The following is a 27026-nucleotide window of genomic DNA, read 5'->3' as shown; positions in this document are numbered from 1 at the left end:
GCTATAGTATAGGCGGTATAGTATAGGCGCTATAGTATAGGCGCTATAGTATAGGCGCTATAGTATAGGCGGTATAGTATAGGCGCTATAGTATAGGCGCTATAGTATAGGCGGTATAGTATAGGCGGTATAATATAGGCGCTATAGTATAGGCGCTATAGTATAGGCGCTATAGTATAGGCGGTATAGTATAGGCGCTATAGTATAGGCGCTATAGTATAGGCGCTATAGTATAGGCGCTATAGTATAGGCGCTATAGTATAGGCGCTATAGTATAGGTGGTGGCAAAGTGTGTATTACATGCTATTCCATGCTTAGTTACCATATTATAAGCGCTCAATTACACAAGACAACATAGCAACCTAGCTCAAAGAAACATTGAATGTATCAATGATGACCCAACTGTTTCTTTGCGACCTGTCGGTTTATAACCTTTTATTGATGTCTCTGTGTATTATTCTTGTGTTTAGATGGTAGTCGTAAAGGAAGTGGAGGAGAGGGGAGCAGCAAGCCCACGTACGGCTGTCAGGTGTCCATCCAGTCAGGGAAGGAGAAAGAAATGATGAAGATCCACCGGAGGGAGGAGAAGAGGGAGAGGAAGAGGGGGGAGAGACGCTGGGACGACACCGAATCCTCCTCCGACCTCTACTTTGACCCCAAGGAGATGAGAGCTCAGAGGTGAACCACCACACTCCGTCTCTCGCTCGCTCGCTCGCTCTCTAGCTCTTCTCTCTCTTCCCATCTCTTTCTATCTGCCTCTCTTTTTCCCTCTCTCTCTTCCATTTTCCCTTCTCTCTCTGCTCTATTTCTTTTTCTATATCTCCCCCTGTGATCTCTTCTTTCCAAATGGAAACACCCTTCTGCATTTTTCATCGCTGCTCGGCTGCAGGTAAAAAATAAAAAAACACCGCTCCTGGTCACATTTTTTCTGAAAGTTTAATTTCAGCGGATAAAAAAGCAGCGCAGCGATCTGTTTAATTAAAAACTTAGCCGGTCCAAATCCGGCAGAGTGTGAGGGAAGAGATTAGCAGAGAGGTAAGCCGCGTTACGTTAGCAGAGAATATTATTACTGCAGCACCTCACATCTCCACACCTCTCCTGTCTAACAGCTCTCAACTCTAGTATCCATCCCCAATCACAACCAACCACACATTAAGCAGGTGTAACTATGGCTGTTCTGCTGTTCATGTGGATGTGTGTTTTGTGTTGAAATACATATGTTTTTAAATGGGTTTTATGTATATAGTGTTGTGTTTGGTCCCGGTTTAGTTATTGTTGTGTCACGGTTGTATTATGGTTGTGTTGTTGTTGATTAATGGTTGTGTCAGATCATGGTTGTATTATGGCTGTGTTGTGGTTGATTAATGGTGGTGTCTGATCATGGTTGTATTATGGCTGTGTTGTGGTTGATGAATGGTTGTGTCTGATCATGGTTGTATTATGGCTGTGTTGTGGGTTGATGAATGGTTGTGTCTGATCATGGTTGTATTATGGCTGTGTTGTGGTTGATGAATGGTTGTGTGTGTGGTCCTGGTTCTGTTTCTCCAGAGAGCAGGCCCTGCTGACAGCACGGCGGTCTCCAGTGCTGAGCAGAGAGAGGGTGTACGAACGCATCCGATACCCCAACGTCTATGACTGCTACGCCGAGGCCACCAAGACCTCCGCCTTTGTAGGGGGAGCCAAGGTACAGTACGTGGGGATGATCAGAGGTGCGTCACAAATTACACCCTACTCCTTATAATGCACTACCTTTGAGCAGGCTCCATAGGGCTCTGGTCAAAAGTAGTGCACTATGTAGGGATGAGGGAATAGGGTGCCGTTTGGGACAAAGCCCTGTACTGCCCAATACCAAATCTACACCCTATACGCTTGACCGCTAGACCATCATGTTCTATCCAAATAAACAATGACTATAACAAGACTATAAGACATTTTCAAATCCTGCCCACCTGTATTCATGGGCAAAATGAACAGTTTGTATTAGTTTGTATTACTTACATTTCTTACTTATAGTGACAGGGAGGAAGGGGATAGAGTACTCACCCGCATGCACACACACACACACACACACACACACACACAGACACATACACACACACAGACATACACAGACACACACACACATACACACACACAGACACGTGCGCACACACACACACACACTTTCCAGTTCTTTGTTTACCCACCATCCTTCACGGCAGTCTGTTCCCTTATTACACACCAGCACCCACAAGCCACTGCTTTAAATCCAATTTTTTCATTCCTGCTTTTTCACTCTCTATTTACACTATTTACTATTTTCTTTAGTCCTCAGTTCAGTAGGAGCAGGTGGGGGAGAGGAAATAATGTTCACTGGAAAGTTGATACATTTTCAAATCTGAACATGACTTTTGCAATGTTTTGAATGTGTTTATTTTCAAGTTGAGGCAGTGTTTGTTGATGTTTTACTATGTGTATTGTAATATGTTCAATATTATGTAGTGCAGCTGGTAATAAATCGATTGGGGTGGAAATGTACTTTGTGTAATGTGGTGCGTAGTTAATGTTTGGGATGTGGTTGTGTTGTGTTCAGCTGATGTTACCAGAGGGGATAAAGAGGGAGAACAATAAGATGTATGAAGAGGTGGAGATTCCTCCTAGTGATCCCATGCCCATCAGCTTTGAGGAGAAACCCATCTACATCTCTGAACTGGACGAGGTAAGACACCCAATGGTTACATTTGGGGGTGATATAATGTACTAAACTAAAATGTAAACTGACAAAAGCACATATCACAGCATACTACACATCACAGATTTTTACATACAGCAGGTTTTAAATAACCAAATAGTTTTGTCTACTTCGTGTTTTCATTTTTGCCATGGATAAAATATTGCCATACTGGTATTGTCCCGGCCCTACTATTTAGCAATAAGCATTATCACATGATGTAGCCCACCTGATGCAGCGTAGTGGCTATAAATAAATAGGCTAAGGCTTGCCCATCTGCGTTTACCCTATTGCATCACAAACTCTAAAGTTTAAACATTAGGCTATCTTGTTGCTAGTTGTAGCAACACATTGATGACTTGAATGTCCCCAAAAATGTTCCACTGACACTCAGCCAACCCAGGATCACGTACTGTGAATATAATGTAGGCCTACCTGTTACACCTGATGTGTTACATTTAGCCCTGGTCTTCCCTTTCCATGGCAGGTTCCAGGCATAAGCTATATAAGTCTAGCCAGCTATCTCAACTTGTAGTAATCATGGCCAAATAACGTCCGGGCACGCAGTACACATGCCCAGGGGCCCTGACCTCCAGGCCCCCCTTAATATTTGGTACAGAATCATTTGTTTGCAATTACAGAGATCATAAGTTTCCTGTAGGTCTTGACCAGGTTTGCACACACTGCAGCAGGGATTTTGGCCCACTCCTCCATACAGACCTTCTCCAGATCCTTCAGGTTTCGGGGCTGTCGCTGGGCAATACGGACTTTCAGCTCCCTCCAAAGATTTTCTATTGGGTTCAGGTCTGGAGACTGGCTAGGCCACTCCAGGACCTTGAGATGCTTCTTACGGAGCCACTCCTTAGTTGCCCTGGCTGTGTGTTTCGGGTCGTTGTCATGCTGGAAGACCCATCTTCAATGCTCTTACTGAGGGAAGGAGGTTGTTGGCCAAGATCTCGCGATACATGGCCCCATCCATCCTCCCCTCAATACGGTGCAGTCGTCCTGTCCCCTTTGCAGAAAAGCATCCCCAAAGAATGATGTTTCCACCTCCATGCTTCACGGTTGGGATGGTGTTCTTGGGATTGTACTCATCCTTCTTCTTCCTCCAAACACGGCGAGTGGAGTTTACACCAAAAAGCTCTATTTTTGTCTCATCAGACCACATGACCTTCTCCCATTCCTCCTCTGGATCATCCAGATGGTCATTGGCAAACTTCAGACGGGCCTGGACATGCGCTGGCTTGAGCAGGGGGACCTTGCGTGCGCTGCAGGATTTTAATCCATGACGGCGTAGTGTGTTACTAATGGTTTTCTTTGAGACTGTGATCCCAGCTCTCTTCAGGTCATTGACCAGGTCCTGCCGTGTAGTTCTGGGCTGATCCCTCACCTTCCTCATGATCATTGATGCCCCACGAGGTGAGATCTTGCATGGAGTCCCAGACCGAGGGTGATTGACCGTCATCTTGAACTTCTTCCATTTTCTAATAATTGTGCCAACAGTTGTTGCCTTCTCACCAAGCTGCTTGCCTATTGTCCTGTAGCCCATCCCAGCCTTGTGCAGGTCTACAATTGTATCCCTGATGTCCTTACACAGCTCTCTGGTCTTGGCCATTGTGGAGAGGTTGGAGTCTGTTTGATTGAGTGTGTGGACAGGTGTCTTTTATACAGGTAATGAGTTCAAACAGGTGCAGTTAATACAGGTAATGAGTGGAGAACAGGAGGGCTTCTTAAAGAAAAACTAACAGGTCTGTGAGAGCCGAATTCTTACTGGTTGGTAGGTGATCAAATACTTATGTCATGCAATAAAATGCAAATGAATTACTTAAAAATCATACAATGTGATTTTCTGGATTTTTGTTTTAGATTCCGTCTCTCACAGTTGAAGTGTACCTATGATAAAAAGTACAGACCTCTACATGCTTTGTAAGTAGGAAAACCTGCAAAATCGGCAGTGTATCAAATACTTCTTCTCCCCACTGTGTGTATATATATATGTGTGTGTATATATATATATATATATATATATATATATATATATTAATTAGTGTAGGTATATATATATATATTAGTGTAGGTATAGGGGTAAGGTGACTAGGCATCAGAAAAATGATAAACAGAGTAGCATCAGCGTATATGATGATTGTACGGGAGTCAGTATAAATGTATGTGCATATTATATGTGTGTAAGTAAATTATGGAGTGAGTGTGTTTGAGTGTCAGTTTGCGTAAGTGTGTAGGCCCCTGTGAGTGTGCATAGAGACTATAAGAATAAAATACAAGGGTCAACTCAGATAGTCTGTGTAGCTATTTTGTTAGCTACAGTATTTAGCAGTCTTATGGCGTGGGGATAGAAGCTGTTCAGGTGCCTGTTGGTGTAAGACTTGATGCACCTGTACCGCTTGCCGTGCGGAAGCAGAGGGAACAGTCTATGGCTTGGGTGGTTGGAGTCTTTTAACGATTTTCCGGGCCTTCCTTTCACACCGCCTAATATAGAGGTCCTGGATGGCAGGGAGCTCGGTCCCAGTGATGTACTGGGCTGTCTGCACCACCCTCGTAGCGCCATGCGATTGAAGGTGGTGCTATTGCCATGCCAGTCAAGATGCTCTCAGTGGTACAGCTGTAGAACTTTTTGAGCCTATATTCTTAGCCTACTATAAAATGTGTATTGACTGTGATCAGGGTAGCCTACGTGTGTCTTGTCTGTTTAATGAACAAAATAAGTATTGATTTCATGTGCATGCTGCAGCCATGTAGGCTGCACAGACCAGTAACATAAACTCAAAATATGCCATTCTATTATTTTGAAAATAAATTGTATTAGTCTTATAATGTTTCTTAGGACCTGCCTAAAACAAATTAATAATGGATTTATTTTGTGATGGTGTATATTCAATGGATATATTATAATAGACGTCCACCCACATCGGCCCACGGCTACTCCCACTCCTAAACTTGCCGGCATGTGCACGGGGATATAAAAGCTTATCCCGGCAAGAATATGGTAAAATAATATATATTTTTACAGGCAACATACCGTAAAGTCTGTCTGTAAAGGGTATTTGTGTGACTGTGTGAGTGCCAGCCATGGCGTGCTCAGTTTCACTTCCCGGTGTCCAAATTCCAGCGACTGGGAGCGGTCTGGAGCCATAATGGGCAGTGAGTGATGTTGTCTTAATGGAAGTGCTGTAGTTCTCAGCCAGCTGTCTAGATCCACAATGGCCTCTCCTCTCTGACTGACAGGCTGAGTGACAGGCTTACAAATCTGCTCTCTGCCAATAGCAGGGGTCACTGGGCCGGACTGACAGACAGGTGAGCCAATCCCCACCCAGCCATTTGGGAGATGGGAGTGCAGAGGAGTTGTCAGTTGGCTTCAGTTCAATCACATCACTGTCTTTTCTTCTGGTTCTTCATCTAGACTTCTGGAGTCATTCTGTATGGGATCATGGTGGGATGTTTAGAAACCGTTACTATTGCATTTATTCTGTCAAGTTTGTTGTGAAATGCACTACATTCAAACGTGAATAGATTTTGGGTAGAATCCTCAGTGTGGAATTAACTGGCTAGTGTGACTCCCCTGAATGTGCCCAAAACATGGCATCATATCTGAGATGACTGGGTATGTTTTAACCTTGGAACATATTTTGTCATATTTGAAGATTACTCCTGGAATTGTTCACCTCACTTAACCTGTCTGTCACTCAAGATGACAGGCATACTGTGTGTATGTGTGTGTGATCGCAGGCTGAGACAAATTGATTAAGAGAAGGATTGGTCATGCATGTGTGGTTGTTGTTATTTCTGTGGTGTGTGTGACGCTGGCTCAGGTGTTTGTCTCCCTGCCTGTCACTCATTATCTTCATTAGGCTTTCTTAAATGCTAAATGTGTAAATGTTCATATCTATAGTGTTTTTTTCCATGGAAACATGTCAGTGTCACACTCAATCCCCAATCAATCACTAGCTTCCTCTAGTGGAGTTTTGGCTCTTTTGCTTTTACACCCATTCAGCTATTCCAAAGAGGGTACTTCATGAAGGGATTGGGTATGAGAGTATCACTTTCAAAAAGCTCTCACACACTAGGGCTGGGACGATACCAGTATCGAGGCAAGGACACAAAACACTAAGCGGATTTAACTTCTTTAGGAAATCAGCCCTAATGTTGGAAACAGACGTCATTACTGTATGTTGTTTTCCAAGCTATAGCACACTATTTTACATACAGCACGTTTTTAATGGATCAAAGAATTTGGTCTGCTGTAGTGTTTTCATTTTTGCCATGGAAAAAGTATTGGCATACTGGTATCATCCCGGCCCTATCCCACACTTAGTGATTGATACCTCAGGGCCTGTCTCCTTCCTTAACCCCAGCCCCATCTCCAACCCTGGCTTCACCCCTAGCCCAGGGTTCAGTTGCCTTAGCTATTACCCGCCCCAGTACCTGATACATTTGCTCTTCGGGTTGGTTCTCTGCTATTCACACTGCATCTTCAAGTCTCTGGCTTTTAAGAGCCTCCTTGCACACCAAACAGTAAGTGCTTCAAGGGACCAGGCATTTGAGAGGAAGGGTTGCCCAAGTGCCTGAATGGAGGGACAAAACATAGTTCTATACACGCATGCGCTTCCCACTCAAGGCAGGCACAGTCTTTTGCTCGAAGAGTATTTGATAGTATTCAGTAGTATTTGAAAGAAAACGCATACTATTGGAACCCAGGTCTGATGTGAGCCCTCACATGCAACAGCATCCCCTCTGAGCCGTGGAAGAACCCTTAGTCCTCATCATGAAGGAAGTGATCAATGTCAGAGGCTCTCCTCTACTCTAAGTGGAATGAGTTGGGATGGACAGACAGGATTTATCTCTCTCTCTCGATCTCTCTCTCTCTCTCCCAGCAGCTAATTTCCTGTTTCTTTTTGTCTCACAGGAAACAATTAATTACAGTACACCAGGGCATGATAAGTTTGTGGTTGTGTCTTACATAGAGTTAATCAATAAAGCGCCTTTTCACCGTTTTGTTCATTCTGTAGCCCTGGCCGTCACAAAATGAATTTACAAGTTCCACCTTTACAAAACAAAAAGAGACGGAGAATAATAAAATAAAAAAAGTGATTCTTATCTTTTCTTCTCGTTTTCTGAAAAGCCTTATCTTTCTTTCTTGTCTTACTTTGTTCTGGGCTTCTCCCCATCTCTCCAGTCGCTCCAGCAGGCTACATTCCCTGCTTCCTGTTCTGTTTGAAACCCCAGTGTGACTGATCAAGATTGATATGGAGCCTCTTCAGCTGAGCGATGTGAATTAGCCCCTAGAGAAGGAGCTCCTCTATTTATTAACTTAAGCCGGGCTACTCAAACAAAATACCTCACTCTTTTTAAGCGCCAAGCACACAACGCCGAGGCTAATAAGTCTTTACGTGCTATTAGGAGCAGCGCTTTGCAAGGCAGGCCGAACCGAAAGCCTGTCAGCTTTTTTCCCCTTCCCTTTCTTTCCCCACCATCACGCAGAGTAGTGTAGATTGTCATTTATTGAAAGGTGTAATGGCCGACAGGTCTCTGCCCGGCCTGGCAAGCCTTTAATAGCACTGTGAAACATTAAAAGTGGGGGATTTATTAGGGGGCCTTTTAACTAATGAATCAGGGGCCCATGCGTCCTGCTCTCGTCACGCTGGTAAAAGCCTTCCTAATTTCTGTGAATAAATATGTGTGTGCGTGCGAGAGAGAGAGATGCAGAGAGCAAGAGCGATGCAGAGAGAGAGAGAGATGGAGAGAGGTTGGCTTTCGTCCTAGTGCTGACAGAAAAACAACACAACAACCCCCCCACACTATCTCGAAACATGACTACCTACACATCCAGTACATAGGCTACATACTCAGGCACTAAGAGATACTGATATATCAACTGAAATATCCATGGAGGCTTGAGAAGACACGGACTAGGGTTGCAACGGGAGGGTATATTACTGGAAACTTTCGAAATGTATCAGTAAACTACCAGAATTTTGGTATCTTTCAATGATTTTATGTAATCTATCACACGACATCTAGTGGCATTGTTGATTAGATGCTTTTTTAATTAATTAGGCTATTTTCTCATGAACCATATGGTCTAGCTACTAGAAACTCATGGACAGGATGGACACAGATATAACAAATTAATACTATATACAGTGGGGGAAAAAAGTATTTAGTCAGCCACCAATTGTGCAAGTTCTCCCACTTAAAAAGATGAGAGAGGCCTGTAATTTTCATCATAGGTACACGTCAACTATGACAGACAAAATGAGAAAAAAAAATCCAGAAAATCACATTGTAGGATTTTTAATGAATTTATTTGCAAATTATGGTGGAAAATAAGTATTTGGTCAATAACAAAAGTTTCTCAATACTTTGTTATATACCCTTTGTTGGCAATGACACAGGTCAAACGTTTTCTGTAAGTCTTCACAAGGTTTTCACATACTGTTGCTGGTATTTTGGCCCATTCCTCCATGCAGATCTCCTCTAGAGCAGTGATGTTTTGGGGCTGTCGCTGGGCAACACAGACTTTCAACTCCCTCCAAAGATTTTCTATGGGGTTGAGATCTGGAGACTTGCTAGGCCACTCCAGGACCTTGAGATGCTTCTTACGAAGCCATTCCTTCGTTGCCCGGGCGGTGTGTTTGGGATCATTGTCATGCTGAAAGACCCAGCCACGTTTCATCTTCAATGCCCTTGCTGATGGAAGGAGGTTTTCACTCAAAATCTCACGATACATGGCCCCATTCATTCTTTCCTTTACACGGATCAGTCGTCCTGGTCCCTTTGCAGAAAAACAGCCCCAAAGCATGATGTTTCCACCCCCATGCTTCACAGTAGGTATGGTGTTCTTTGGATGCAACTCAGCATTCTTTGTCCTCCAAACACGACGAGTTGAGTTTTTACCAAAAAGTTATATTTTGGTTTCATCTGACCATATGACATTCTCCCAATCCTCTTCTGGATCATCCAAATGCACTCTAGCAAACTTCAGACGGGCCTGGACATGTACTGGCTTAAGCAGGGGGACACGTCTGGCACTGCAGGATTTGAGTCCCTGGCGGCGTAGTGTGTTACTGATGGTAGGCTTTGTTACTTTGGTCCCAGCTCTCTGCATGTCATTCACTAGGTCCCCAAGTGTGGTTCTGGGATTTTTGCTCACCGTTCTTGTGATCATTTTGATCCCACAGGGTGAGATCTTGCGTGGAGCCCCAGATCGAGGGAGATTATCAGTGGTCTAGTATGTCTTCCATTTCCTAATAATTGCTCCCACAGTTGATTTCTTCAAACCAAGCTGCTTACCTATTGCAGATTCAGTCTTTCCAGCCTGGTGCAGGTTTACAATTTTGTTTCTGGTGTCCTTTGACAGCTCTTTGGTCTTGGCCATAGTGGAGTTTGGAGTGTGACTGTTTGAGGTTGTGGACAGGTGTCTTTTATACTGATAACAAGTTCAAACAGGTGCCATTAATACAGGTAACGAGTGGAGGACAGAGGAGCCTCTTAAAGAAGAAGTTACAGGTCTGTGAGAGCCAGAAATCTTGCTTGTTTGTAGGTGACCAAATACTTATTTTCCACCATAATTTGCAAATAAATTCATAAAAAATCCTACAATGTGATTTTCTGGAGAAAAAAAATCTCAATTTGTCTGTCATAGTTGACGTGTACCTATGATGAAAAGTACAGGCCTCTCTCATCTTTTTAAGTGGGAGAACTTGCACAATTGGTGGCTGACTAAATACTTTTTTCCCCCACTGTATCAATACATTTTTTAAAAGTTATTCAAGTATAACTGACCAAAGTTACATTAGATTGCCATAGCTTTTATGTTATTTACCAAAATTACTGAAGATTCTGGTAACTTTTACAAATTACCGGTAGCTTTGCAAACCTAACAGACACATCCTGTCCTCCTAGGAACTGCTAATCAGGACCACACTCCTCTTCAAGGATTCTAAGAAGACTTGACTTGCGTTAAGAGATATAGTTATTCCCAAAGGGGAGCACTGAATTGAGAGATAGAATTTAGGAGCGTACGTGCGTGTGCTGATGGTTTTTGCTATCCCTAGTGGGTTTTTTAAAGGGCAGGAACATGAGTGATGAATGGGAGATAGTTTCCTGCCAAACCCTGGTTGTATATTCTCCTACAGCTTCTTCTCCTAAGTGGATAGTGAACACTTAGCCTGTCTTCTTCATAGACGTTGACATGATTGTGTACTGATGGACAGGGTTATCCATCTACTCTGTTGTCATAGAGACAGGGAGGGGCAGAGGGGCTTGTGGTGCGTGGACTCACTCTTCTATCCTCAGGTCCTTACTAGGTGTCTCTCTCCTCACTGAATGCTGATTTTGGACCTTCATGTGTTCAAACCTCCAAGAGGAGTGTAGGCTAGCTGGAGGGGTGGAGTAAGCACGCTAGAGTTCTAGGATTTATCACGGAGACTCTTGTAAATTAAGTGAGATGGGTTTCTTCCTTATAATAATAATAATATGCCATTTAGCAGACGCTTTTATCCAAAGCGACTTAGTCATGCGTGCATAAATGTTTGTGTATGGGTGGTCCCGAGGATCGAACCCACTACCTTGGCGTTTCAAGCGCCGTGCTCTACCAGCTGAGCTACAGAGGACCTCCTTCCTCCTCCTGTCTTATCTCCAAATTCAATGTTCAACCCTCCCCCATTAGTGTCCCCCCCACTCGTTGGTGTCTCTGCCTCACCCTTCAGTGTGAGGGACGTGGGTCCTGTGTTCTGGACTGTGGCAGGAGGACACGAGACAGAGCAGGGAGTGCCATCCATAATTAATCTGTCCTGATTGCGTTTCCTAATCCAGTTTTGATTTCCTGCTCAGTTCACGTGTGTTTGCTCAGACTTGCAAAGCAGGTATAGGGATGAGAGAGAGAGAGAGAGAGAGAGACGGAGAGAGTGGGAGGTGGAAAGAGAGCAGACGGTGGACAGAGGCATGGAGAGGCCTTGGGGAGTGGCAGCACACATCTCATCTAGAGCCATTACACTCTCAGGCCGAGTGTGTGTCCGTGTGTGTGTGAGTCCGCGTGTGCGTGTGTGTGTGAGTCCGCGTGTGTGAGTCCGCGTGTGTGTGTGAGAGTCTGTGTGTGTGTGTGTGTGTGAGAGTCTGTGTGTTTGACTCTGTGTGTGTGTGTGTGTGTGTGTCTGTGTGTGAGTATGTATGCGTGTGTGAGTCTGTGTGTGTGTGAGTCCATGTGTGTGTCTGTGTGTGGGGGTTGGTGGTCCATAGCTGAGGGGGTTGGTGGTCCATAGCTGAGGGGCTTGGTGGTCCATAGCTGAGGGGGTTGGGGTGCAGTATATTGGGTGTGGCTGCAGGGTTGGGTTGTTGGGGGAGGGGGACCCAGCAGGTCCCTCTCCTCTCTCCCTTCACCTCCCTCGCTCGCACTCTCTCTCTCTCTCTCTACCTCTCGCTTTCCCTCTCTCTCTCCCTTTCCCTCTGTCTCTATCTCACTCTCTTTCTACTGGTGTGCTGTGGGGAAATTAATGGGCCTGTTTGCTGCATCTGCATCTCACTCTTTCAAACTCCACAGTACGTGTGTGTGTGTGTGTTTGGCCAGGTCATTCAGTGCTCTGTGTGTGGGTTTGGAGCAGGCTGATAAGCTGTTTACTAAAACTAGCAATTAAAAGTTGATCAAGCTGTCAATTCAAATGGAATGAAATGGAACTGAAAAGTAATTAAAGGATAGAGTGCAAACAACAACTATCTTTTTAGCTCCTCATTAACAATTCACCGAATTTAATTAGTTTAGCACTAACTCATACAGTTAATATATGCTTACACGTATACAGTAGCCACACACACACACCCTTGCACAGGAGGTAGTCAGTGTTTACATTTTTATGTGAGCAGGTATGTTAAAACTAGGACAGGGAGGCAATTGGACAGAGACTGCTTGGTGGGTATTTAGATTTAGCTGTAGAATCATTACTAGGATCTATGAGGGTCCAATTAGTGAGTTTAGAGTGGCTGGTGGATTGGTTCTGTATTGCCAGTTTATTCCCAGTCAGCCTGGTTGGCACTTATGGCCGTAGGCTGTGCTAGCACTCTGATAATGAGCCTGCCAGCTTCCATCGCACTCACTACACCATACGGACTGGGACATATACACATACACACACACACTACACAGTATGAACCAGCCCTGGGACATGCACACACACACACACACACACACACACACAGGTGCTCTGGGCCCGGATGGGTTCGATACTCCCACAAAGTCTGTGGTGAGCGGTCACGTTCCATCCAGCCTGCTCACTTTAACAGAGCGTTCACGGTCACGAGTTAGCCAGCTGTGTTTTAGAGATGGGCTACAGTTGGGGTCCACACAGCTGGCCTCATTAGGAACTGAACTTAACCATGCTGCTACGTTGACCACAGATGTGTATGGTCCTCTATTTGACATCTGGAACTAACAACGTTTTCAGTCAGGGGTTAGGCATGGGGGTGTAGCAGAATGTAAAGTGATGTTTTAGGTTGGTAGTTGAATTAGTTAGTTGTACATGATGATGAATAGGTGGCGATGAAGCTGGAATGAAGGAGTCGTATCTAGGACATTTTTGAGATTGCCCCTTCGAATTTAATTTTGGTTAAACAATTTTCCAAAACGTATTTTTGGTCAAACACGTTTTAAAGTGAGCACCTTTGTGTGGTGGAGCAGAAGTTGTCTGTAACATGGGGAGAGAAGGGCTTTCACAAATGTTATGCTTCAGCTCCAGCTCCAGCCCCCAGCCCCCTCTGGACCTCTCCCATTCCTCCACTCACATCAGCACCACCTGGTCAAGACATTCTGGGGAGAACCCTTTGATACCTGCATGGGTCTATCTTTGTGGGGGAGTAGGGTTGGGACATTCCAGTAACTTTCCCCAGATTTCGAGGGTTTCCAGAAATCCCAGTTGGAGGATTCCAGGAATATTCCAACCACGATTTTTGGAAAACCTGGGGATTTTGGGAAAGTTACCAGGATTTTTCAACCCCAGTGGCGAGAAAAACAGGAATCTGAGATTGGTTCTTGAGGTATGTTCTCTTTTTGAATGCCTGGGGGATTAAGTGTGTTTTAGACTCTAATTGAGTTGGAATCTTGCCTGGTGATGTCAAATTGATTTCCTCGCTCAAAGTTTGGCCTTTGTTTCTATGAGTTCATGTGATAATCCCAGTGTGCACACTGATGGACTGATCGCAGACCTGTTCATAAACTCAGTCACAGGAAATAACTCAAACAAACTGAGGGCAGTTGATTAAAAAACCATGTACACTGGCCAATGACACAACACAGAATTCATCCAATTTTTTTCTCTTAAACATGAGTTGTGGTGTCTACGGTTGGTAGTTTCTCTTAGATGTGGTTAACTGTTAGCTATATTTGTGGTGCTTCACTTAGTGCTGAAGATGTATAACCATGCTGGTGTTTGTGGCTTGGAGACAGGGATTTTTTATGAAATGAATGTTATGTTAACACCTGCATATGGTGGTATCTCAAGTAGCCTACAGTAACATTACCTCTTCAGTGAGTTACTGCTGCTTGGACCCCAGAGACTACTCCTGGCAGGGACAGCTGCATCTCCTATTGGAAGATATACAGTGCATACATCTGCATAACAATGAAGCCAACCAGAGATGTTTTAAGGAATAAAATAAAAAAACATAAACAAAGCACTGAAGATTTTCAAAAAGATCATTAAAGGATGGCAACTTCATATAAACAACATGTATGCATTAGCTCAAGGTGAATATTGGGGCAGGCATACATTTTCATGAATTAGCATGTTTAAGGCGTTCGGGACACTGGCTCCTCGTTACCTAGAGACAAAGTAGATAAATCAAAACAAAAGGGGGGCTAGCCGCCTAAAGTGAGCGTGTTTGTCAAAGCGACACACTGTGTGTTTGAGTCCTGGCAATTGTGTGTGTGTGTGTGTGTGTGTGTGTATTTGTGTGCAGGAGCCGTGCGAAAGAGGGTGAAACTGTGCCGCTCCTAATTCAGAAATGCATATTTATAAATTGGTTGGTGCTCTCAGGACATGGCCTTGGGGGAAATAATTGGTTAGACAGGAGGACACTCGACTCGCCAGCCTGCTTAGAGAGAGAGGATGAGATGAAGTCAGCCCTACAGTCATTTAGACTAGAGAGAAAGGATGGGTACAAAACATCACACTGCACTAATATCCATTCCTTTACTCGCTTAATTCAAAGATAAGTCAAGATGGTGTGTGTAGTATCACCTTTCTCTCTTTCTTTTGCCCTCTTTCTTTTTCTCTCTCTACCCAAAATGTTGATGTTTTGTTCCCCGAGCCACTTAGTTATCAATTTTGCCTTATGGCAAGGTGCTCCATCATGCTGGAAAAGGCATTGTTCGTCACCAAACTGTTCTTGGATGGTTGGGAGAAGTTGCTCTCGGAGGATGTGTTGGTACCATTTATTTATTCATGGCTGTGTTCTTAGGCAAAATTGTGAGTGAGCCCACTCCCTTGGCTGAGAAGCAACCCCACACATGAATGGTCTCTGGATGCTTTACTGTTGGCATGACACAGGACTGATGGTAGCGCTCATCTTGTCTTCTCCGGACAAGGTGTTTTCCGGATGCCCCAAACAATCGGAAAGGGGATTCATCAGAGAAAATGACTTTACCCCAGTCCTCAGCAGTCCAATCCCTGTACCTTTTGCAGAATATCAGTCTGTCCCTGACGTTTTTCCTGGAGAGAAGTGGCTTCCTCGCTGCCCTTCTTGACACCAGGCCATCCTCCAAAAGATTAAGTTCATTTTCATGGCAAAGAGGGACTTTGCAATTAATTGCAACTCATCTGATCACTCTTCATAACATTCTGGAGTATATGCAAATTGCCATCTTAAAAACTGAGGCAGCAGACTATGTGAAAATTTATATTTGTGTCAATCTCAAAACTTTTGATCACGACTGTACACACACATACAGTACCAGTCAAGTTTGGACAACCTACTCATTCCAGGGTTTTTCTTTATATTGACTATTCTACATTGTAGAATAATAGTGAAGACATCAAAACTATGAAATAACACATATGGAATCATGTAGTAACCAGAAAAGTGTTAAACAAATCAAAATATATTTTATATTTGAGATACTTCAAATAGCCACCCTTTGCCTTGACAGCTTTGCACACTCTTGGCATTCTCTCAACCAGCTTCACCTAGAATGTGTTTCCAACAGTCTTGAAGGAGTTCCCACATATGCTGAGCACTTGTTGGCTGCTTTTCCTTCACTCTGCTGTCCGACTTATCCCAAACCATCTCAATTGGGTTGAGGTCGGGGGATTGTGGAGGCCAGGTCATCTGATGCAGCACTACATCACTCTCCTTCTTGGTCAAATGGCCCTTACACAGCCTGGAGGTGTGTTGGGTCATTGTCCTGTTGAAAAACAAATGATAGTCCCTCTAAGCCCAAACCAGATGGGATGGCGTATCGCTGTAGAATGCTGTGGTAGACATGCTGGTTAAGTGTGCCTTGAATTCTAAATAAATCACAGACAGTGTCACCAGCAAAGCACCCCCACACCATAACACCACCTCCTCCATGCTTTACGGTGGAAACTACACATGCAGAGATCATCCATTCACCCACACCGCGTCTCACAAAAATCTCACATTTGGACTCGTGTTTCTTGGCCCAAGCAGGTCCCTTCTTCTTATTGGTGTCCTTTAGTAGTGGTTTCATTGCAGCAATTCGACCATGAAGGCCTGATTCACACAGTCCCCTCTGAACAGTTGATTTTGAGATGTGTCTGTTACTTGAACTGGTAACTCTAATGAGCTTATCCTCTGCAGCAGAGGTAACTTTGAGTATTCCATTCCTGTGGCGGTCCTCATGAGAGCCAGTTTCATCATAGCGCTTGATGGTTTTTGCGACTGTACTTTAAGAAACTTTAAAAGTTCTTGAAATGTTCCGTATTGACTGACCTTCATGTCTTAAAGTAATGATGGACTGTCGTTTCTCTTTGCTTATTTGAACAGTTCTTGCAATAATATGGACTTGGTCTTTTACCAAATAGGGCTATCTTCTGTATACCCCCCCTACCTTGTCACAACACAACTGATTGGCTCAAACACATTAAGAAGGAAAGAAATTCCACAAATGTACTTTTAGGAAGGCACTCCTGTTAATTGAAATAAATTACAGGTGACTACCTCATGAAGCTGGTTGAGAGAATGCAAAGCGTGTGCAAAGCTGTCATCAAGGCAAAGGGTGGCTATTTGAAGAATCTCAAATGTAAAAATAAAGAAAAACCGTTGAATGAGTAGGTCTGTCCAAACTTTTGACGGGTAATGTATATACAGTGGGGAGAACAAGTATTTGATACACTGCCGATTTTGCAGGTTTTCCTACTTACAAAGCATGTAGAGGTCTGTAATTTGTATCATAGGTACACTTCAACTGTGAGAGACGGAATCTAAAACAAAAATCCAGAAAATCACATTGTATGATTTTTAAGTAATTAATTTGCAATTTATTGCATGACATAAGTAATTGATCACCTACCAACCAGTAAGAATTCCGGCTCTCACAGACCTGTTAGTTTTTCTTTAAGAAGCCCTCCTGTTCTCCAGTCATTACCTGTATTAACTGCACCTGTTTGAACTCGTTACCTGTATAAAAGACACCTGTCCACACACTCAATCAAACAGACTCCAACCTCTCCACAATGGCCAAGACCAGAGAGCCGTGTAAGGACATCAGGGATACAATTGTAGACCTGCACAAGGCTGGGATGGGCTACAGGACAATAGGCAAGCAGCTTGGTGAGAAGGCAACAACTGTTGGCGCAATTATTAGAAAATGGAAGAAGTTCAAGATGACGGTCAATCACCCTCGGTCTGGGGCTCCATGCAAGATCTCACCTCGTGGGGCAACAATGATCATGAGGAAGGTGAGGGATCAGCCCAGAACTACACGGCAGGACCTGGTCAATGACCTGCAGAGAGCTGGGACCAAAGTAACAAAGCCTGCCATCAGTAACACACTACGCCGCCAGGGACTCAAATCCTGCAGTGCCAGACGTGTCCCCCTGCTTAAGCCAGTACATGTCCAGGCCCGTCTGAAGTTTGCTAGAGTGCATTTGGATGATCCAGAAGAGGATTGGGAGAATGTCATATGGTCAGATGAAACCAAAATAGAACTTTTTGGAAAAACTCAACTCGTCGTGTTTGGAGGACAAAGAATGCTGAGTTGCATCCAAAGAACACCATACCTACTGTGAAGCATGGGGGTGGAAACATCATGCTTTGGGGCTGTTTTTCTGCAAAGGGACCAGGACGACTGATCCGTGTAAAGGAAAGAATGAATGGGGCCATGTATCGTGAGATTTTGAGTGAAAACCTCCTTCCATCAGCAAGGGGATTGAAGATGAAACGTGGCTGGGTCTTTCAGCATGATAATGATCCCAAACACACCGCCCGGGCAACGAAGGAGTGGCTTTTTAAGAAGCATTTCAAGGTCCTGGAGTGGCCTAGCCAGTCTCCAGATCTCAACCCCATAGAAAATCTTTGGAGGGAGTTGAAAGTCTGTGTTGCCCAGCGACAGCCCCAAAACATCACTGCTCTAGAGGAGATCTGCATGGAGGAATGGGCCAAAATACCAGCAACAGTGTGTGAAAACCTTGTGAAGACTTACAGAAAACGTTTGACATGTGTCATTGCCAACAAAGGGTATATAACAAAGTATTGAGAAACTTTTGTTATTGACCAAATACTTATTTTCCACCATAATTTGCAAATAAATTTTCTCAATTTGTCTGTCATAGTTGACGTGTACCTATGATGAAAATTACATGCCTCATCTTTTTAAGTGGGAGAACTTGCACAATTGGTGGCTGACTAAATACTTTTATTCCCCACTGTATATATATATACAGTGAGGGGATAAAAGTATTTGATCCCCTGCTGATTTTGTACGTTTGCCCACTGACAAAGACATGATCAGTCTAGAATTTTAATGGTAGGTTTATTTGAACAGTCAGAGACAGAATAACAACAAAATAAATCCAGAAAAACGCATGTCAAAAATGTTATAAATTGATTTGTTTTTTAATGAGGGAAATAAGTATTTAACCCCTCTGCAAAACATGACTTAGTACTGGTGGCAAAACCCTTGTTGGCAATGACAGAGGTCAGATGTTTCTTGTAGTTGGCCACCAGGTTTGCACACATCTCAGGAGGGATTTTGTCCCACTCATCTTTGCAGATCTTCTCCAAGTCATTAAGGTTTTGAGGCTCACGTTTGGCAACTCAAACCTTCAGCTCCCTCCACAGATTTTCTATGGGATTAAGGTCTGGAGACTGGCTAGGCCACTCCAGGACCTTAATGTGCTACTTCTTGAGCCACTCCTTTGTTGCCTTGGCCGTGAGTTTTGGGTCATTGTCATGCTGGAATACCCATCCACTACCCATTTTCAATGCCCTGGCTGAGGGAAGGAGGTTCTCACCCAAGATTTGACGGTACATGGCCCCGTCCATCGTCCCTTTGATGCGGTGAAGTTGTCCTGTCCCCTTAGCTGAAAAACACCCCCAAAGCATAATGTTTCCACCTCCATGTTTGACGGTGGGGATGGTGTTCTTGGGGTCATAGGCAGCATTCCTCCTCCTCCAAACACGGCGAGTTGAGTTGATGCCAAAGAGCTCCATTTTGGTCTCATCTGACCACAACACTTTCACCCAGTTCTTCTCTGAATCATTCAGATGTTCATTGGCAAACTTCAGACGGCCCTGTATATGTGCTTTCTTGAGCAGGGGGACCTTGCGGGCGCTGCAGGATTTCAGTCCTTTACGGCGTAGTGTGTTACCAATTGTTTTCTTGGTGACTATGGTCCCAGCTGCCTTGAGAATATTGACAAGATCCTACCGTGTAGTTCTGTGCTGATTCCTCACCGTTCTCATGATCATTGGACCTCCACAAGTTGAGATCTTGCATGGATCCCCAGGCCGAGGGAGATTGACAGGTCTTTTGTGTTTCTTCCATTTGCGAATAATCGCACCAACTGTTGTCACCTTCTCACCAAGCTGCCTGGCGATGGTCTTGTAGCCTATTCCTGCCTTGTGTAGGTCTACAATCTTGTCCCTGACATCCTTGGACAGCTCTTTGGTCTTGGCAATGGTGGAGAGTTTGTAATCTGATTGATTGATTGCTTCTGTGGACAGGTGTCTTTTTATACAGGTAACAAACTGAGATTAGGAGCACTCCCTTTAAGAGTGTGCTCCTAATCTCAGCTCGTTACCTGTATAAAAGACACCTGGGAGCCAGAAATCTTTCTGATTGAGAGGGGTCAAATACTTATTTCCCTCATTAAAATGCAAATGACTTTATAAAAATGTTGACATGCGTTTTTCTGGATTTATTTTGTTGTTATTTTGTCTCTCACTGTTCAAATAAACCTACCATTAAAATTATAGACTGATCATTTCTTTGTCAGTGGGCAAACATACAAAATCAGCAGGGGATTAAATACTTTTTTCCCTCACTGTATATATATATATATACACACAGTGGGGAGAACAAGTATTTGATACACTGCTGATTTTGCAGGTTTTCCTACTTACAAAGCATGTAGAGGTCTGTAATTTGTATCATAGGTACACTTCAACTGTGAGAGACGGAATCTAAAACAAAAATCCAGAAAATCACATTGTATGATTTTTAAGTAATTAATTTGCAATTTATTGCATGACATAAGTAATTGATCACCTACCAACCAGTAAGAATTCCGGCTCTCACAGACCTGTTAGTTTTTCTTTAAGAAGCCCTCCTGTTCTCCAGTCATTACCTGTATTAACTGCACCTGTTTGAACTCGTTACCTGTATAAAAGACACCTGTCCACACACTCAATCAAACAGACTCCAACCTCTCTACAATGGCCAAGACCAGAGAGCCGTGTAAGGACATCAGGGATACAATTGTAGACCTGCACAAGGCTGGGATGGGCTACAGGACAATAGGCAAGCAGCTTGGTGAGAAGGCAACAACTGTTGGCGCAATTATTAGAAAATGGAAGAAGTTCAAGATGACGGTCAATCACCCTCGGTCTGGGGGCTCCATTCAAGATCTCACCTCGTGGGGCATCAATGATCATGAGGAAGGTGAGGGATCAGCCCAGAACTACACGGCAGGACCTGGTCAATGACCTGAAGAGAGCTGGGACCAAACCTCAGTACCGCTCAAATGAAAACCATTAGTAACACACTACGCCGTCATGGATTAAAATCCTGCAGCGCACGCAAGGTCCCCCTGCTCAAGCCAGCGCATGTCCAGGCCCATCTGAAGTTTGCCAATGACCATCTGGATGATCCAGAGGAGGAATGGGAGAAGGTCATGTGGTCTGATGAGACAAAAATATAGCTTTTTGGTCTAAACTCCACTCGCCGTGTTTGGAGGAAGAAGAAGGATGAGTACAACCCCAAGAACACCATCCCAACCTTGAAGCATGGAGGTGGAAACATCATTCTTTGGCGATGCTTTTCTGCAAAGGGGACAGGACAACTGCACCGTATTGAGGGGAGGATGAATGGGGCCATGCATCACGAGATCTTGGCCAACAACCTCCTTTCCTCAGTAAGAGCATTGAAGATGGGTCGTGGCTGGGACTTCCAGCATGACAATGACCCGAAACACACAGCCAGGGCAACTAAGGAGTGGCTCCGTAAGAAGCATCTCAAGGTCCTGGAGTGGCCTAGCCAGTCTCCAGACCTGAACCCAATAGAACATCTTTGGAGGGAGCTGAAAGTCCGTATTGTCCAGCGACAGCCCCGAAACCTGAAGGATCTGGAGAAGGTCTGTATGGAGGAGTGGGCCAAAATCCCTGCTGCAGTGTGTGCAATCCTGGTCAAGACCTACAGGAAACGTATGATCTCTGTAATTGCAAACAAAGGTTTCTGTACCAAATATTAAGTTCTGCTTTTCTGATGTATCAAATACTTTTGTCATGCAATAAAATGCAAATGAATTACTTAAAAATCATACAATGTGATTTTCTGGATTTTTGTTTTAGATTATGTCTCTCACAGTTGATGTGTACCTATGATAAATGCTTTGTAAGTAGGAAAACCTGCAAAATCGGCAGTGTATCAAATACTTGTTCTCCCCACTGTATATACATAAACTCAGCAAAAAATGAAATGTCCTCTCACTGTCAACTGCGTTTATTTTCGGCAAACTTAACATGTGTAAATATTTGTATGAACATAACAAGATTCATCAACTGAGACATAAACTGAACAAGTCACACAGACATGTGACTAACATAAATTGAATAATGTGTCTCTGAACAAAGGGGGGGTCAAAATCAAAAGTAACAGTCAGTATCTGGTGTGGCCACCAGCTGCATTAAGTACTGCAGTGCATCTCTTCCTCATGGACTGCACCAGATTTGCCAGTTCTTGCTGTGAGATGTTACCCACTCTTCCACCAAGGCACCTGCAAGTTCCCGGACATTTCTGGAGGGAATGGCCCTAGCCCTCACCCTCCGATCCAACAGCTCCCAGACGTGCTCAATAGGATTGAGATCCGGGCTCTTCGCTGGCCATGGCAGAACACTGACATTCCTGTCTTGCAGGAAAACACACACAGAATGAGCAGTATGGCTGGTGGCATTGTCATGCTGGAGTGTCATGTCAGGATGAGCCTGCAGGAAGGGTAACACATGAGGGAGGAGGATGTCTTCCCTGTAACGCACAGCGTTGAGATTGCCTGCAATGACAACAAGCTCAGTCCGATGATGCTGTGACACACCGCCCCAGACCATGACGGACCCTCCACCTCCAAATCGATCCCGCTCCAGAGTACAGGCCTCGGTATAACGCTCATTCCTTCGACGATAAATGCGAATCCGACCATCACCCCTGGTGAGACAAAACCGCGACTCGTCAGTGAAGAGCACTTTGTGCCAGTCCTGTCTGGTCCAGTGACGGTGGGTTTGTGCCCATAAGCGACGTTGTTGCCGGTGATGTCTGGTGAGGACCTGCCTTACAACAGGCCTATAAGCCCTCAGTCCAGCCTCTCTCAGCCTATTGCGGACAGTCTGAGCACTGATGGAGGGATTGTGCGTTCCTGGTATAACTCGGGCAGTTGTTGTTGCCATCCTGTACCTGTCCCGCAGGTGTGATGTTCGGATGTACCGATCCTGTGCAGATGTTGTTACACTTGGTCTGCCACTGCGAGGATGATCAGCTGTCTGTCCTGTCTCCCTGTAGCGCTGTCTTAGGCTTCTCACAGTACGGACATGGCCTGGCCACATCTGCAGTCCTCATGCCTCCTTGCAGCATGCCTAAGGCACGTTCACACAGATGAGCAGGGACACTGGGCATCTTTCTTTTGGTGTTTTTCAGAGTCAGTAGAAAGGCCTCAGTGTCCTAAGTTTTCATAACTGTAACCTTAATTGCCTACCGTCTGTAAGCTGTTAATGTCTTAACGACCGTTCCACAGGTGCATGTTCATTAATTGTTTATGGTTAACTGAACAAGCATGGGAAACAGTGTTTAAACCCTTTACAATTGGATTTTCACTAATTATATTTGAAAGACAGGGTCCTGAAAAAGGGACGTTTCTTTTTTTGCTGAGTTTACATACATACAGTACCAGTCAAAAGTTTGGACACACCTACTCATTCATGTGGTAACCAAAAAAGTGTTTAACAAATAAAAATATATTTTGATTTGTTTAACACTTTTTTGGTTACTACATGATTCCATATGTGTTATTGCATAGTTTTGATGTCTTCACTAGTATTCTACAATGTAGAAAATAGTAAAAATCAAGAAACCCTTGAATGAGTAGGTGTGTCCAAACTTTTGACTGGTGCTGTACATGTATATACACGTGTGTGTGTGTGTGTGTGTGTGTGTGTGTGTGTGTGTGTGTGTGTAATATATATATATATATATATATATATTACACACACACACAGTGGGGGAAAAAAGTATTTAGTCAGCCACCAATTGTGCAAGTTCTCCCACTTAAAAAGATGAGAGAGGCCTGTAATTTTCATCATAAGTACACGTATATATCTAAAAAAATATATGCCATTTAGCAGACGCTTTTATCCAAAGCGACTTACAGTCATGCGTGCATACATTTTTTTGTGTATGGGTGGTCCCGGGGATCGAACCCACTACCTTGGCGTTATAAGCGCCGTGCTCTACCAGCTGAGCTACAGAGGACCACAACTATGACAGACAAATTGAGATTTTTTTTTCAAGAAAATCACATTGTAGGATTTTTTATGAATTTATTTGCAAATTATGGTGGAAAATATGTATTTGGTCACCTACAAACAAGCAAGATGTCTGGCTCTCACAGACCTGTAACTTCTTCTTTAAGAGGCTCCTCTGTCCTCCACTCGTTACCTGTATTAATGGCACATATTTGAACTTGCTATCAGTATAAAAGACACCTGTCCACAACCTCAAACAGTCACACTCCAAACTCCACTATGGCCAAGACCAAAGAGCTGTCAAAGGACACCAGAAACAAAATTGTAGACCTGCACCAGGCTGGGAAGACTGAATCTGCAATAGGTAAGCAGCTTGGTTTGAAGAAATCAACTGTGGGAGCAATTATTAGGAAATAGAAGACATACAAGACCACTGATAATCTCCCTCGATCTGGGGCTCCACGCAAGATCTCACCCCGTGGGGTCAAAATGATCACAAGAACGGTGAGCAAAAATCCCAGAACCACACGGGGGGACCTAGTGAATGACCTGCAGAGAGCTGGGACCAAAGTAACAAAGCCTACCATCAGTAACACACAACGCCGCAGTGCCAGACGTGTCCCCCTGCTTAAGCCAGTACATGTCCAGGCCCATCTGAAGTTTGCTAGAGTGCATTTGGATGATCCAGAAGAGGATTGGGAGAATGTCATATGGTCAGATGAAACCAAAATATAACTTTTTGGTAAAAACTCAACTCGTCGTGTTTGGAGGACAAAGAATGCTGAGTTGCATCCAAAGAACACCATACCTACTGTGAAGCATGGGGGTGGAAACATCATGCTTTGGGGCTGTTTTTCTGCAAAGGGACCAGGACGACTGATCCGTGTAAAGGAAAGAATGAATGGGGCCATGTATCGTGAGATTTTGAGTGAAAACCTCCTTCCATCAGCAAGGGGATTGAAGATGAAACGAGGCTGGGTCTTTCAGCATGACAATGATCCTAAACACACCGCCCGGGCAACGAAGGAGTGGCTTCGTAAGAAGCATTTCAAGGTCCTGGAGTGGCCTAGCCAGTCTCCAGATCTCAACCCCATAGAAAATCTTTGGAGGGAGTTGAAAGTCTGTGTTGCCCAGCGACAGCCCCAAAACATCACTGCTCTAGAGGAGATCTGCATGGAGGAATGGGCCAAAATACCAGCAACAGTGTGTGAAAACCTTGTGAAGACTTACAGAAAACGTTTGACCTGTGTCATTGCCAACAAAGGGTATATAACAAAGTATTGAGAAACTTTTGTTATTGACCAAATACTTATTTTCCACCATAATTTGCAAATAAATTCATAAAAAATCCTACAATGTGATTTTATGGAAAAGAAAATCTCAATTTGTCTGTCATAGTTGACGTGTACCTATGATGAAAATTACAGGCCTCTCTCATCTTTTTAAGTGGGAGAACTTGCACAATTGGTGGCTGACTAAATACTTTTTTCCCCCACTGTATATATATACAGTGAGGGAAAAAAGTATTTGATCCCCTGCTGATTTTGTACGTTTGCCCACTGACAAAGACATGATCAGTCTAGAATTTTAATGGTAGGTTTATTTGAACAGTGAGAGACAGAATAACAACAAAAAAATCCAGAAAAACGCATGTCAAAAATGTTATAAATTGATTTGCATTTTAATGAGGGAAATAAGTATTTAACCCTCTGCATAACATGACTTAGTACTGGTGGCAAATCCCTTGTTGGCAATCACAGAGGTCAGATGTTTCTTGTAGTTGGCCACCAGGTTTAAACACATCTCAGGAGGGATTTTGTCCCACTCCTCTTTGCAGATCTTCTCCAAGTCATTAAGGTTTTGAGGCTGACGTTTGGCAACTCAAACCTTCAGCTCCCTCCACAGATTTTCTATGGGATTAAGGTCTTGAGACTTGCTAGGCCACTCCAGGACCTTTAATGTGCTACTTCTTGAGCCACTCCTTTGTTGCCTTGGCCGTGAGTTTTGGGTCATTGTCATGCTGGAATACCCATCCACTACCCATTTTCAATGCCCTGGCTGAGGGAAGGAGGTTCTCACCCAAGATTTGACGGTACATGGCCCCGTCCATCGTCCCTTTGATGCAGTGAAGTTGTCCTGTCCCCTTAGCTGAAAAACACCCCCAAAGCATAATGTTTCCACCTCCATGTTTGACGGTGGGGATGGTGTTCTTGGGGTCATAGGCAGCATTCCTCCTCCTCCAAACACGGCGAGTTGAATTGATGCCAAAGAGCTCCATTTGGTCTCATTTGACCACAACACTTTCACCCAGTTCTCCTCTGAATCATTCAGATGTTCATTGGCAAACTTCAGACGGCCCTGTATATGGGCTTTCTTGAGCAGGGGGACCTTGCGGGCGCTGCAGGATTTCAGTCCTTTACGGCGTAGTGTATTACCAATTGTTTTCTTGGTGACTATGGTCCCAGCTGCCTTGAGAACATTGACAAGATCCTCCCGTGTAGTTCTGGGCTGATTCCTCACCGTTCTCATGATCATTGGACCTCCACGAGTTGAGATCTTGCATGGATCCCCAGGCCGAGGGAGATTGACAGGTCTTTTGTGTTTCTTCCATTTGCGAATAATCGCACCAACTTGTAGCCCATTCCAGCCTTGTGTAGGTCTACAATCTTGTCCCTGACATCCTTGGAGAGCTCTTTGGTCTTGGCAATGGTGGAGAGTTTGTAATCTGATTGATTGATTGCTTCTGTGGACAGGTGTCTTTTTATACAGGTAACAAGCTGAGATTAGGAGCACTCCCTTTAAGACTGTGCTCCTAATCTCAGCTCGTTACCTGTATAAAAGACACCTGGGAGCCAGAAATCTTTCTGATTGAGAGGGGTCAAATACTTATTACCCTCATTAAAATTCAAATGAATTCATAAAATTTTTGACATGCGTTTTTCTGGATTTATTTTGTTGTTATTTTGTCTCTCATTGTTCAAATAAACCTACCATTAAAATTATAGACTGATCATTTCTTTGTCAGTGGGCAAACATACAAAATCAGCAGGGGATTAAATACTTTTCCCTCACTGTATATATATATATATATATATATATACACAGTGGGGAGAACAAGTAT

At 44.0% G+C, this 27026-nt stretch overlaps 1 protein-coding gene across 1 annotated transcript in view; it reads left to right on the top strand.

Moving 5' to 3' along the window:
• LOC121586006 (activating signal cointegrator 1 complex subunit 3) overlaps positions 1-27026 on the top strand; it is a 164333-nt gene that overhangs the window by 39327 nt on the left and 97980 nt on the right. The window contains exons 7-9 of the mRNA XM_045213014.1: positions 471-678; positions 1549-1684; positions 2573-2698. Coding sequence (XP_045068949.1) covers positions 471-678; positions 1549-1684; positions 2573-2698 — 470 coding nt within the window. The remainder of the gene's footprint in view (positions 1-470; positions 679-1548; positions 1685-2572; positions 2699-27026) is intronic.

Source organism: Coregonus clupeaformis, unplaced genomic scaffold (assembly GCF_020615455.1).
Source record: "Coregonus clupeaformis isolate EN_2021a unplaced genomic scaffold, ASM2061545v1 scaf0071, whole genome shotgun sequence".
NCBI classification, from domain to species: domain Eukaryota; kingdom Metazoa; phylum Chordata; class Actinopteri; order Salmoniformes; family Salmonidae; genus Coregonus; species Coregonus clupeaformis.
This window is presented reverse-complemented; position numbering and strand designations above follow the sequence as displayed.